Raw genomic sequence first — 15,046 nt, 5'->3', positions numbered from 1 at the left:
AAAGGGAAAGGCAGGATTGCAGGGGGAACACACTGTGTGTGTGTGTGTGTGTGTGTGTGTGACTGCAGGCGGAATGCAGGGGAAACGCACTGAGTGTGAGTGTGTGATTGCAGGCAGAGTGTGTGTGTGTCTATGCGTGTGACTGCAGGTAGAATGCAGGGGAAACACACTGAGTGTGTGTGTGTGATTACAGGCAGTGTGTGTGTGTGTGTGTGTGATTGCAGGCAGAGTGTGTGTGTGTGTGTGACTGCAGACAGTGTGTGTGTGTGTGTGTGACTGCAGGCAGTGTGTGTGTGTGTGTGTGTGACTGCAGGCAGTGTGTGTGTGTGTGATTACAGGCAGTGTGTGTGTGTATGTGTGTGTGATTGCAGGCAGAGTGTGTGTGTGTGTATGTGTGACTGCAGGCAGTGTGTGTGTGTGTGAGTGTGTGTGTGTGTGTGTGTGTGTGTGTGTGTGTGTGACTGCAGGCAGTGTGTGTTGTGCCTGGGCCAGGAAGGCCAGCTTGGCCCAGACAGGACAGAGGGTGCTGGGGAAGACAAGGCACTGGGGAGAAGCTTGCAGAGCTGTGCAGGCCTCAGACACCCAGGCAGTGGAGGCCCAGCCACGTCAGGTATGACCCTTCCGCCACTCGGAGCAGAAGCCGAGGCCAGCGAGGCACCCAGGATAGAGAATGGGCCTGTCTGTGGCAGAGTGGGGAAAGCAGGAAGCCCAGGCTATCTGCTGGGGTGAGGCTGCGCCTGTCTGTGGGTTGGACTGCAGAAGATGCATTGGGCCGATGTTTCAGATGCCATGGGATGGTCCCCAACTGCTGGCTGAGCCACGAGGCCACTAAGGGATTCCCTGGGCCCAGGCTAGACAGGGCTTCACCTCCTGTCCTGAGGGGAGGAAGAGGGGTGGTTCATGGTCCAAGGTGACAATGTTCCTGTGTCCATCCTGGATCCTTGTGGCAGCCAGGGCATCCTTGTAAAGGAAGAGGGGGAGAGGTTTCTACTCTCCCCTCGCTGGCTAACATCCTGAGGAAGGTGACGGCCAAGCTGTGGGGTCCCAGCCTTGAAGCAGAGGACGGTGGGGCTGTGCAGAAGTGGGCAGGGTCAGCACCAGTGCTCAGAAGGCCAGGCCCCGCACTGCCCCTCCTCAACCCCTGGCAGAGGGGTCGTGTGGCCGCAGGGAGCATCATCCACAGAACGCCTAGTCCCAGTTGGATTTGGGGACCTTTGTCCTGGGCCTGAGGACACCCTCAGGGCCAGGCACTGTCTACACTGCAGGAGGACCCCGGGCACTGCAATGGAGGGGCAGGCACCAGTTTCCCTGGCAGCAGCTTGGGCCAAATGAAGCCAGCAGACAGGGCCCTGGGCCGCACTCAGCTTCATCCGGTTCTGTCACTGCCAAAGCTGCTGCAGCGAGGAAGCTCCCTGCTGCCAGCTCCCATTGCTCTAGGGCTGGCTCCCCTGGGGTACCCCTCAATTCAGGCCCCTGCCCAGCAGCCCCTGGCCCTCCTGGGCTACCTTCCTCCCTTCTAGAACCAGGCTCAGCCATTATAAGCCACCTCCCGGCCCAAAAGAGAAATGGGGACACTCGGCCCAGCGTCTAGCCCTGCTTGTCTGGTAGCCGGAAAAGCACCGTCGATGCCCGGCCCCGCCTCACGGCACTGCCGGGGTCTGCGAAGGCCTGCTTCTTCCCTTTCCTGGGAAAGGGGCTGGTGCAGAAGCACAGTCACCAGCCTGGGCCTGCGGCCTCACCCACGAGTCTGAGAGCAATTTCTGGGGGTCTCATGCTTAAGGGGCCTGAGGGGCTGAATGGTGTTCATATGGAGGACCTGGAATTGGCTTGGGAAGATGCCCCTGGCTCCCCTAACTTGGGCTTCCTCATCTCCACACCCAGTACGGATACAGGCAGTTAGAGGCCCAGGCCAAGGACCACCACGGCCTGGCCTATTCCATCTGGGGACTCCATAAGCCAGACCTGGACCAGGGGGAAGTGGGCACTTCTGCACACAGCAGGAAAGATGTCCATGCATGGGCCAAGGCTGGCCGCCCTGCAGACCTGGGTCTTGCAGATACGACACAAGCATCTACTTTTATCTTCTATGCCCACATCCCTGTCTCAAGTCCCCAACCCTCAGACTTCTGAGGGCCTGTGTGGAAACACATTAGCCCCAAGCCAGCACAGTCCCCACAGGGCCATGGCCACAACCCCACACTTGCGCCGAAGACAAGGAGAAGCTACATGGAAAACGAGAAAACTCCATAGTTCTTGATAAGGCAGCAGGCCAGGCCCCAAGGAGACACTTGTGAGCCTCAAGCCGGCAGTGAGGGAAGAAAACACCGGGAAGGAACTCAGCCTTCCCTGGAGCTGTGCTCAGTACCGAGTCTTGGTCTGGTTGCTCTTGGTCTCTGCTATGTACAGAGGCCCTGGAATGTCGTGGAAGAGACCAGAGCACCTGCCACATCCCTGGAAAACAGCAACCCGCTGTCACAGCTGCAGCAAAGTCAAGGTAGGGGATGGTCAGAACTAGAGTGGGGGGTGGGGCCAGGGAGCCACACTGCGCCACCCTCCCTGCTGTCCACACTGGCAGGCTCGGGCCAGTCCTGGAATGTGAAGAATAAGGGGAGCCAGCTGCTGGCTGGCAGAATGGGCCCCGCACCCTCCTGTGGGCAGCAGGCCTCCTACAGGGGTGCCCTGTTTCTCCTTTCTCACCAAGCATCCAGGCCCTGGGGTACAGATCCCAGAGCCTCAATCAGCTGCTCTGGCAGTACAGGTGCCCTGGAGGGCTTGGCTTGGCAGGCAAGAGACAGAGAGAAACTGAGGGGAGAGAGAAGGGAGGGGAGGGAGGAAGTGAGGAGGCCCCTGGCCTGCCTGCCCTGCCCCCAGTCAGCACCCGCAGCCCCAGCTCTCCCCAATGTCCTTGCTGTCCAGCTGGATGTGGTCGGTGCTCTTCTCACTGAACATGGGGCCCCCATGCCGCATGATGAGCTCCGTGGCCACCCTCATGAAAGCCTCCTCCACGTTGCTGGAGTCCTTGGCAGAGGTCTCAATGGCACACAGGATGTCATAGTGCTCAGCCAGGCTCTGTGCCTCCGCCAGGGGGACCTCCCGCAGCTCGCTGAGGTCCGACTTGTTCCCTGCGGAGGAAGGACAGGCACCATGTGAGCTCCGCAGATCCAAGTGAGCCTGGTCCCAGCCAACAAGGCCACACCAAGAGCCCCAGCACCACCCACCCCCCGTCAGCGACAGGGACCTGTCCTTCTCAAAACACACTTTTTGTTTAAAAACCCTTCCTCTCGCCATTGATCCCTCATTTTTTCTCTTTTTCAGCTGTGCCAGAGCTGGTACATCTTATTGCTTTCTAAGATTTAGATGCAGCAGAGCCTGGAGCAAAGCACACAGGAGCTGAAGACGGGACAGGAGCTCCAGCCTCCAGTGCCTGCCACGGAGCCCACGCCTGCGTCCTCTCTGAGGCCGTTTCCAGCCTACCACGCCACTGTCAACAGGGAGGGGAGAGGGATGAGAGGAAGGTGAAAACAACCCACACTTGGAGGCACTCCATAAACACCGAGGCAAACAAGGAAATCTAGTGTTGCATTTCTTCCTCCAAAATTTGGTATGATGCTTATCATTTTACTCTACCCTTTCTTCCTTTGGAATCTGTAAGTTCTTTGTTAAGATCATGGGTTTATTTTTTATTATTTGGCTTTTTCTGACAGTAAGAGCAGACGACCACTTCGCCCTGGGGCACGGCCTCTGGCTCCTCTACAAGGTGTGGGATGAGGGATGCTTTCATTATATTCTATATAAGCCGTTCAAGTGCTCCTTGACCCAATTTCCATAATTTTTCTAAAAATTTCATTTACAAGACAGCACGAGAGCAGGAGCACTAGCTCCCATCGGCTGGCTCACTCCCCAGAGGCCAGGTCTGGGCTGGAGACGAAGCTGGAAGTTAAGAACTCAACTCAGTCTTCATGTGGATCTCGGGAATGCAACCCCCAACCATTTGAACCATCACTGCTGCCTTCTGGGGTCTGAACTGGCAGGAAGCTGAAATCAGGAGTTAGACCGGGGTACAAACCCAGATACTCTGAATGTGGAACACAGCATCTTTTTTTTTTTTTTTTTTTTTTGTAAGATTCCCTCCTGATGCTGGTGCTGTGGCGTAGTGGGTTAAGCTGCTGCCTGCAGCACTGGCATCCTATATGGGCACTGCTCAGAGACCCAGCTGCTCCACTTCCAATCAGCTCCCTGCTAATGTGTCTGGGAAAGCAGCAGAGAACTGCTCAAGTGGACCCACGTGAGAGACCTGGAAGAAGCTCCTGGCTCCTGGCTTCAGCCTGGTGCAGCCATGGCTACTGTGGCATTTGGGAAGTGAATCAGCAGATGGAAGACCGCTTTCTCTCTCTGTCTATCCCTCTAACTCTGCATTTCAAATAAATAAATCTTAAAAAAAAATTTCCTTCTTTCTTTGAAAGGCAGAATGACAGAGAGAGGGATGGATACAGAGAGATCTTCCATCTACTGATTCACTCCCCAAATGGCCACAACAGCCAGGGCTGGACCCTAAATGGGCAGCACAGGCCAAGTAAATGAAGTATCACCACTGCCTTGCCAGGCTCATGAGTAGGACCCCGAATGACGCCCCCAGCTCACCGATCAGCAGCTGCACGATGTTGGAGCCTGCATACTTCCTCACATCCTCGATCCAGTGAGGCACTGACAGGAAGGAGCTCCTCTTGGTGATGTCATATGCGAGGATGGCCCCGTTGGCACTGCGGTAGTAGCTCTGCGTGATGGTGCGGAACCGTTCCTGGCCGGCTGTGTCCCAGATCTGCAGCTACAGAAATAGAGGCCTCAGGTGAACTGGTGGCATGGGCCGGGGACGAGGGAGCACACCAGACCCGTGCCCAGAGCAGCGGTCCACCAGGCTCGAAGGTAGACAACAAGAGTGAGGTCCTCTGGCTTTTTCAGGAAGGAGGGTATGAAGGGAAGTTGGGCAGCCTGTCCCAGCCTTTGAGGGTCTCAGGGAAAGGTGGAGTGGGGGCTAGGGATATACTTTGAACTGGTCTGGGCTCTCTGTCTGCCCACAAACACTGGCTCACTGCTGGGGATGCTAGCCCATCAGACCCCAAGCAGCTGACAGTGCGAGAGCTACACCAGGTGCAAGGTCCGGGTCCTGTCCCTTGCTAGTGCACCATGTACCCGATCATGTACAATGCCCCTTCAGCTTGAGGGTTCTCTATGACCTTACAGCTGGTGACAGGGTCAGGGGGCAAGGCCAGGGCAGGGAGTGTCTACAGGAGGTGATGGGCAGAGTGTTCCTGCAGGGCCTTTAAAAACCTGGCAGTTTCCATCAGCTGACCCTGGATGGCCAAGGAGATTAGGGTCTTTTCCTACCTTGGTCTCACTTAACAAATACCCAATGGTACCCTCTGCTAAGTCCTCACTAGATAGGAGCTACAGAGAAGAGGTGCCCGTGTGTGGAAAGAGATTCCCCGGCTTCCTTCACTTATTTACTTTATATATATATATATGTGTGTGTGTGTGTGTGTGTGTGTGTGTGTGTGTATTTTTTAAAGATTTATTTGAAAGTGAGTTAGAGAGAAAGAGAGAGAGAGGGAGGGAGGGAGCAAGATTGAGAGATTGATTTTCCATCCACTGGTTCACTTCTCAAGTGTCTGCAACGGCCAAGTCTGAGCCACACCAAAGCCAGGAGCCAGGAACTTCATCTGAGTCTCCCATGTGGGTAGCAGAGGCCCAAGCACTTGGGTTATCTTCTACTGTGTTTCCAGACTATTAGCAGGGAGCTAATGGGAAGTGGAACAGCCAGATAGGAACTGTTTCCCACACAGACTGCTGGTGTTGCAGGTGGTAGCTTCACATACTACACCCCAACACTGCCCTCCCCTAGCTTCCTTTAGAAGCAGCAGCCTGGCAGGATGGACCCGACAGGGCATGGAGACAGCCTGTGCCAGCAGGCCAGGGTCAGGCCTGAACCTCCATGTGCCTGGGACAGAGGCTGCCTACTCTGGGGAAGCTGATCGGCTCCAAGGCTGGGGGATTCTGAATGTGGGCCAGTATCCGAGGGTCAGGTGCCAGGGCCCTGGGTGACCACAGCCTCAGGGCTTGGGCTTGCCTTCTCCGCTGCACCAATCACAGGCTCCCGGGGCTCTCTGAGCAGGGATACCCCCCTGTGGCCTGCACCACACTGTGGATTGCTCATCCTTCTCTGGGTGCAAGCACTCTGATGCCCCTTTATCTAGTCTATCGGTGGTGAGAACAGCAGTGAGGCTCCAGATACTTCCTGAAGGCAGGGCCCCTGCCCCCGGCAGTGTGGAGATGACTACCATCTCCCCAGCCCTGAGAGAAGTTACAGCTCTGGGCAGCATCAGAGTTCCTCTTTACTCCTCAGCCATGAGAGGCTGCGCAGAACTCAGACCTGGCCTCCCGTGGCTCACAGCATTTCAGCTCACACGGGGCAGCATGGAGTGACACAGGCACTGCACAACTCTGGGATCCAGATGATCAAGGTCTCATCTCCTCCACTCCCAGAGGAGAACCCAGGACTTGAAAGACAGGCTGGACAGCAGGAAAGAAGCAACTGAGGAGACCAGCATATGGTGCATGGCTGGGCCGCTGCTGGTGATGCCGGCAGCCCATGCTGGAGTGCATCTTTGAGTCCTGGATGTGCCACTTCCCATCCAGCTCCCTGCTAACATGCCTGGGAAAAGAGTGGAAAGGGACCTTAGTGACTGGAACCCTGCCACCCATGGGGGAGGCCTGATGGAGTTTCAGGTTCCTTCTTGACCTGGCCCAGACCTGACTTCTGTGGCCATTTGGGGAATGAAGCAGCAGATGGGAGATTCTGCTACCCCTTTCCCACCCCTCTATCATCACCCCCACACCGCCACCTGGTTTTGTCACTCCACCTTTAAAATAAATAAATATACAGATTCTTAATGATTTATTTATTTATTTGAAAAGGAGAGTTAGAGAGAGGCAGAGGGAGAGAAAATTGTTCCTTCCACTGGTTCACTCCCTAGATGACAGCAACGGCTAGAGCTGAGCCTATCCAAAGCTAGGAGCCAGGAGCTTCTTCCGGGTCTCCTACATGGGTGCAGGGAACCAAGGACTTGGGCCATCTTCTACTGCTTTCCCAGGCAGTAGCAGAGAGCTGGATCAGAAGTGGAGCAGCCGGGACTCAAACCAGTGCCCATATCGGATTCCAGCACTGCAGGTGGTGGTTTTACCCACAGTGCCACAGTGCCAGCCTCTAAATATTATTTTTAAAGTAACTGAGAGGACACAGAAATGATGCAGAGCTCCAAACCTCAAAACAATCATCAATATTTTCAGAAACTTAAAAAAACCCATGAAACAAGAATAGAAACTATGTTTGAGAGGAGTGTGTTCAGAGAGGAAAAAAAAGAACCCTAAGAAATTAATATGATAACATTAATGAAAAATGTAACATAGGCTTAGAAGAAAAGTGGAAGAAACTTTTCCAGCATAGAGGAAAAATATAAAGGGATGGGAAATAGAGAAAAGAAAATTATAGAACCAGCCGAGAAATCAGGATGAGAATTTCAGAAAAAGAAAACAGCAAAATCAAGAGGCAGGAAATTAAACCAATTTTTCAAGAAAATAGGGCCAGCACTGTGGTGTAGCAGGTTAAAGCCCCAGCCTAGCAGAAAGCTGGATCAGAAGTGGGACTCCAATATGGGATGCAGGTTGGGGCCCAGCGCTGCAATCCTGGCATCCCATATGGGCATCACTTTGAGTCCTGGCTGCTCGACTCCTGATCCAGCTCCCTGCTAATGCTCTTGAGAAAGCAGCGGAGGACCCCTGCACCTATATGGGAGACCTGCCTGGCTTTGGCCTGGCCCAGCTCCAGTCATTACGTCCATTTGGGGAGTGAACCAGCAGATGAAGATCCCCCTCTCTCTGTCTACCTCTCTAACACTGCCTTTCAATAAATAAAAATAAAAAAAATAATGTATTTTCTGAGGTGCAAGCATTGCAGTGCAACAGGTTAAGCTACGTCTTGGGATACCTGCATACCCTATTTTTTTTTTAAAGATTTATTTATTTATTTGAAAGTCAGAGTTACAGAGAGAGAGAGAGAGAGAGAGAGAGAGAGAGAGGTCTTCCATCTGCTGGATCACTCCCCAACTGGCCACAACGGCTGATCCGAAGCCAGGAGTCAGGAGCTTCTTCCAGGTCTCCCACGCGGGTGCAGGGGCCCAAGGACTTGGGCCATCTTCTACTGCTTCCCCAGGCCATAACAGAGAGCTGAATCGGAAGTGGTGCAGCCGGGACTAGAACCGGTGCCCATATGGGATGCTGGCACTTCAGGCCAGGGCGTTAACCCTCTGTGTCACAGTGCTGGGCCCCAACCTGCATCCCATATTGGAGTCCCACTTCTGATCCAGCTTTCTGCTAGTGTCAGGATGCAGCAGGCAATAAGCTCAAGTACTTGGGTCTCAGGCTCCTGGCTTCAGCCTGGCCCAGCCCCAGCTGTTATAGGCATTTTGGGGACTGAATTAGTAGAAGGAAAAATCCCTCTCTCAAATAAAAATAAACTTTAAAAAAGTTCTCCAGAATTGATAGAAAGGGCTCACTAAGTGTGCACACACACTGGAGGAACCCACACTAAACACATGACTGAAAAATTCTACAACAAAGGGGAAGAACAGAACACAAAGACACACATGGTATTACATTTTTAATGAAACAATGTCTTAAAATTATGAGTAAAGGCCGGTGCCGCGGCTCAATAGGCTAATCCTCTGCCTGCGGCGCCGGCACACTGGGTTCTAGTCCCAGTCGGGGTGCCAGATTCTGTCCCGGTTGCTCCTTTTCCAGGCCAGCTCTCTGCTGTGGCCCGGGAGTGCAGTGGAGGATGGCCCAAGTGCTTGGGCCCTGCATCAGCATGGGAGACCAGAAGAAGCACCTGGCTCCTGGCTTTGGATCAGTGCGATGCGCCGGCCACAGCAGCCATTGGAGGGTGAACCAACGGAAAAGGAAGACCTTTCTCTCTGTCTCTCTCTCTCTAACTGTCCACTCTGTCTGTCAAAATAAAATAAAATTCAATTCAATTTAAAAATTATGAGTAAAAACTATTTCCAACCTAGAATTCTCAGTCCACCAAGAGTTAAGTGTAAGGGCTCCACAAAGGCATTTTCAGATACGCTGGTCTCAAAAAAATCACCTTTCTGCTATTTTCTAAGCAAGCTACTGAAGGTTCTTCTACTTCAAGAAATCAACCAAAAGTAAGAAAATGCAGGATCCAGAAAACAGATCTGATTCAAAAGAGAAGCTAAGGGAGCCCCCAGGATGATGGGAGAGTGAGATCCAAGACACCAGCTAACCAGGAACCAGGCCATCGAGCAACCTGGAGCAGCTCAGAGGCCCAGAGACTCTGGGAGCAGCTTCCACTATGGCAGCGGAACTGGTGCAAGCCCTCCCTCTGAAAGCAACTGCAGCACTGGAGAAGAAGATGAGAGGCTGCTGTTACCGGAATGTAAACAGCAAATAGCACAAGACTGTAATTCCTAAAAGAAGCAAAACTCATGACATGTATCTCCTGACCCCCACCACTCTCTATCAAGGGAGTTTTCTGACCATGGAATAGTGGCTTAGAATCCAAATAGAAATCAGAACCGGAGCAGCTGATTGGACCGGAATAAGAAGTCATACACAAGAAGAGCCCAAAAGTCCATGTGAAATGTCCCAGAGAGTCCTTGATTAAGGGCTACAGGATCAGACTGCCAGAATATTGCCAGAGTAGCCCCCAGGGATCAGAGCAGGGCAGAGACAGAGGCTAAACTGTGCTGTGGGATGATGAAGTTACCAGCCAGACACACTGAAGAGGCCTCTGTAGTGAAGGGGCCTTGTTAGTAGCCCTTATGTGCAGCTGAGACATCAGCAAGGCTGTGCCCAATGAGGACGAGGCTAGAGTAAGGCCCTCAGAAACCTGCTCTAACAAAGCCTACAAGCACGCTCTAATATGAGCCTCACGTTTGGAGGCTGGGTTCTGCGATGTTAGAGAGGCTAGGTAAACACCCTCGGCTTCCCACACACCGACAGGTCCTGACAACACAGAAAAAGAAACCTTCGAGTTCAAGGGGATCAGCCAGTAACTGAACTGACTACCAGACAAGAATCAACAGTCTTCAAAAGAAGATAACAGAATCCAGAGTCTCTACAAGTCGTCAATCACAGTTTCCATTATACAATCAAAACTTGCTAAGTATGCAAGAAAAAGGAAAACATGAACCGCAAACAAGGGAAAAACAGTCAACAGACACAGGTGCCAAAAATTGTCTAAATTTTGGAATTTAGCAAATTTAGCAAAGACTTAGAACAGCTATGCTAAATATTTTTCAGAAAATAAGGAAAGTACGCTGGAAGAACTGAATCAAAATATGATCATATAATGAACAGACAAGTTGGAAAGTTCAGCAAGGAAATAGAAATTAATTTTAAAAGACGTGAAAATCTTAGAACTGAAAAGATGTTAAGTGATGTGGAAAACTCACATGGTGAGCTTAACAGCAAATTTTGAATGGCAGGAAAAAAATGATCAGTGAACTAGAAGAAAAGTCAATGAAAATGACCCTGAAGAAGGGGTAAGACTGGAGAGAATGGAGACGAAGGCATCTGGGGGATGACATCAAACTGCCTCACATTCATGTAACTACTTCTAGAATACAGGGATAACAAGGAGAAACATTCAGAGAGCAATGGGCTAGAAAATCTCCAAATTTAGTGAAACATACTGGTTTAAAGATCCAAGAAACCCCAAGTAACAGAAATACGAAAAACAAACAAACAAAAACACTGTGGCAGATCAAAACTAAACTGATGAAAAACAAAGATAAAGGACAAAAAACCTGGAATGCAGTCAGAAAAAACAAAGATGTTACATCCAGGAGAGCACAATACCGATGACAGCTTCTCATCAGAAACCACAAGGCTAGAAGACAATGCTGAGAAGTGTTCCGAAGAAGAAACCTCGACACCAAAGTCCATATGAAGCAAAATTATCCCTCAAAAGAGGGGGTGAAATAAAGACATTTTTAGATAATTAAAACTATCTGGCTGGCGCCACAGCTCACTAGGCTAATCCTCCCCCTGCAGCGCCGGCACCCCAGGTTCTAGTCCTGGTTGGGGCGCCGGATTCTGTCCTGGTTGCTCCTCTTCCAGGCCAGCTCTCTGCTGTGGCCTGGGAGGGCAGTGGAGGATGGCCCAGGTGCTTGGGCCCTGTACCTGCATGGGAGATCAGGAGGAAGTACCTGGCTCCTGGATTCAGATCGGCATGGTGCACCACCCTCAGCGCACCAGCCATAGCGGCCGGCCTCAGCGCACCAGCCGTAGCGGCCATTTGGGAGGTGAACCAACGGAAAAGGAAGACCTTTCTCTCTGCCTCTCTCTCTCTCACTGTCTAACTCTGCCTGTAAAAAAAAAAAAAGATAATTAAAACTATCTGGAATACTTGCACTACAAAGAAACGCTAAAAGATTCAGTTGGGGAGCTGGCACTGTGGCATAGCAGGTAAAGCCGCTGCCTGCACTGCTGACATCCCATATGGGCACAGGTTTGAGTTGCAGCTGCTCCACTTTCTATCCAGCTCTCTGCTATGGTCTGGGAAAGCAGAAGATGGCCCAAGTCCTTGGACCCCTGAACCCACATGGGAGACACAGAAGAAGCTCCTGGCTCCTGGCTTCAGATCGGCGCAGCTCCAGCCGTTGTGGCCAATTGGGGAGTGATCCAGCAGATGGAAGACCTCTCTCTGTGTGTAACTCTGACTTTCAAATAAATAAATAAATCTTTAAAAAAAAAAGATCCAGTTGGAAGGATAATGATTCTACATGGAAACTCAGACCTGTCAAAGGAATGAGAAACACCAGAAACAGTAAATAAATAGATAAATATAATTTTCCTTCCTGTAATTTTTTAGAAGACAACTGTGAAACTACAAATGATAACTAAAAGAAAGAGTTTTAACATCTTAGGAATTTTAAAGTATGAGAATAATGGCACACAGGACAAAAGTGGCAGATAAATTAAATTATACTGCTGTAAGGCTATAAAATTCATGAAGTGAAAGCATGAAATTTCAGACAAAGGTGAAATAAGAGCGTTAAGAGACCATTGCCAATTGTGAACTATGAAGTGGTACAATAATGACTCTAAAGAGACTTTAAAAGGTAAGGATGGGAGCCAGCACTGTGGCCTAGTGGGCTAAGCCTCCAGCTGTGTGGTCCAGCATCCCATAAAGGCACTGGTTCATGTCCTGAATGTTCCTCTTCCAATCCAGCTCTCTGCTGTAGCCTGGGAAAGCAGTAGAAGATGGCACAAGTGTTTTGGCTCCTATACCCATGTGGGAGACCTGGAAGAAGCTCCTGGCTCCTGGCACTGGATCAGCTCAGCTTGGGCCGTTGTGGCCATTTGGGGAGTAAACCAGCAGCTGGAAGACCTCTCTATCTCTCCCTCTCTTTGCCTATAACACTATCTCTCAAATAAAATTAAAAAAAAAAAAAAAAAGGATGGATATTATTGGCCCCATTAGTAACAGAAATAAGCCCCCTCTCAAAAAAGGAAATAAAATGGCATTTAAAAATTTAATCAAACCAAAAGAAAGTGGGAAAGAAACAATAAACAAGAGACAAATAAGTAGCAAAAAAGTAGATCAGAACTCAACCATACCAATAAAATTCACTGAACACTCCAATTAAAAGCCAGATTAACAGACTGAAATAAGGCAAAATCTAACTATATACTGTTTACCTGAGGTATTTTAAAGACACACAAAGTAGAAAGTAAAAGAATGAAAGGGAAATTGATATAAATACACACACACAAAAGGAAGTATTAGAATGATGATACAGGAGGGCAGGCCGTTGGCCTAGTGGGTGAAGGTGCTGTGTGGGCCATCCACATGCCATAGAGAGTGCCTGCTTTGAGTCCCTGGCTCCATTCCCAATTCCAACTTCCTGCTAATGTGCACCTTAAGAGGCAGCAGGTGGTAGCTCAAGTACTTGGGTTCTTGCCACCCACATGAGAGACTCAAATTCAGTTCTTGGCTTCTGGCTTTGGCTGCTGTGGGTATTTGGGCACTGAGCCGGCAAACAGAGCTGGCTCGCTTGCTCTCTCCCACTCCGGCCTCTCAAATAAAATCTAATAATTAAAAATTTAAAGAAAAAAGAATGATGATATAGTAATAGTAGACTAAGGAGACTTCCAAAAAAAAAAAAAAAAGAATCCCAAGAGATAAAAAGACATTTCAGGGGCTGACACTGTGGCATAGAGGGTAAAGCTGCTGCCTGTGGTGCCAGTATCCCATATGGGCACCAGCTGCTCCATTTCCTATCTGGCTCTCTGCTGTGGCCTGGGAGGGCACTGGAGGATGACTCAAGTCCTCGGACCCCTGCACCTGCATGGGAGATCTGGAAGAAGCTCCTGGCTCCTGGCTTTGGATCGGCTCAGCTACAGCCGTTGAAGCCACTTGAGGAGTCAATCAGCAGATGAAGACCTCTCTCTGTCTCTCTCTCTCTCTCTCTTTCTGCCTCTGCCTCTCTGCAACTCTATCTTTCAAATAAATAAACAAATCTTTAAAAAAATTGTCTCATAATGACAAGAAGCAATTTATCAGAAAAAGCTAATCATAAACATATAAATAACTGTTTTAAATTTCATAAAATAAAAACTGATGTAACTAAAGGCAGAAAGAAATTCACAATTACAGTTGAAATATACATATTTCAAAAACTGATACAAGCAGACAAAAAATCAGTATGAATAATGAATATCAAACAAAATGGGCACTTCTAGAACATTACACCTTTTTTTTTTTCAAGTGGAATGTTCTCCAAGCCCAAGCTACATATTGGGGCCATAAAATAAGTCTCACTAAATTTCAACTCTGATAGAAGATCACTCTAACCACAGAAGAATTACTATTACCACAATTGGGAGGACACAGAGTGTGCATGTGTGAGGCAGTGGGCACAGCCGAGAGAGTTGTACTCTCATCTTCCCAAGGAGGAATCCACAGATTGTGCGCATAACTGGAGGTGGGGAAAGGTAATCTGAGCAAAGAATCAGGAAAATCCCATCCATTAAGAAGAGGCAGAATTGGTTACTGAGTGGGCAGTATCATGAGACCTACTTGTAACAAACCTACTGGAGCCAAATGACTGTTTAAACCATTAACAAGTCTAAGCTTGATTAAAATAAAAACTAAATCTAAAACCAACAAAACTAACTATAGAGTAAGGAATCTGGGTCATCGCATGGGTGAACTGTAGGCAGTAATGGAGGAGATACTTTCCATGACTGGAAATATTCCCATGCCACTCTCCTACATTAGAGGAAGGGACAGGAAAAGGGAAGTGCAGGTGCTCTGGAGCCCAGCAGACCTGACATCATGAACCCCTTCTGTCGCGCACCAGCTTTGCTGCCCTGGCACACAGCACAGTTCAGTGCTCCATCTATACAGAGCGGCACTGTCAGGGTTAAATGGCAGAACCGATGCAGAGAACACTGGCACAGAAGGTGCCTGAAAAAATGCATCCACTTAACAATATTTACTGAGCTCTTACTCAGTACTGAACTCAGCTCTGAACTCAGAGTAGACTATATAAAATACCCAAAGGAAAACATAGTAGGCTGGGAGTACAAGTCATTCATTTTTCTCATTCAACCTGTACCCAGCTCCTGCCACATCCCAGCTCCCATTCTGTTCAGGGGAGGCAGATCATTTCAGAAGGTGATAATGAGCACTCTGATGAAAGTGAAAGCCACAGGACAGACTCCCTGGGATGGTGGCCAGCCTACTGGACCTGGGATGGTCAAGGGAGAAGACATTTGAGCTGAGGCCTGAATGATGAGGAGCCAAGCAGAAGCACACCATTCAGGCAGAAGAACAGTGCAAAGGCCCAGAGGCAAGAAAACACATCAGGGAGAGGACAGGTGGTCAGACGGCAGGGAAGAAGAAAAGCAGAAGGAGATGATCAGAGAGGTAGCTAGAGACAAAGCATGCAGAATCTTGCAG

The 15,046-nt window shown here is 49.9% G+C and overlaps 1 protein-coding gene across 1 annotated transcript in view; it reads right to left on the bottom strand.

Annotated features, from left to right (window-relative positions):
- Positions 1-2,229: 2,229 nt before the first annotated feature.
- Positions 2,230-15,046, bottom strand: part of RAB43 (RAB43, member RAS oncogene family) — a 31,980-nt gene continuing 19,163 nt past the window's right edge. The window contains exons 2-3 of the mRNA XM_051851772.2: positions 4,642-4,825; positions 2,230-3,122 (exon numbers count right to left, since the gene is read on the bottom strand). Of these exons, the coding sequence (XP_051707732.1) occupies positions 2,872-3,122; positions 4,642-4,825 (435 nt within the window). The 3' untranslated portion in view covers positions 2,230-2,871. The remainder of the gene's footprint in view (positions 3,123-4,641; positions 4,826-15,046) is intronic.

This window comes from Oryctolagus cuniculus, chromosome 10, assembly GCF_964237555.1.
Source record: "Oryctolagus cuniculus chromosome 10, mOryCun1.1, whole genome shotgun sequence".
Lineage (NCBI taxonomy): Eukaryota > Metazoa > Chordata > Mammalia > Lagomorpha > Leporidae > Oryctolagus > Oryctolagus cuniculus.
This window is presented reverse-complemented; position numbering and strand designations above follow the sequence as displayed.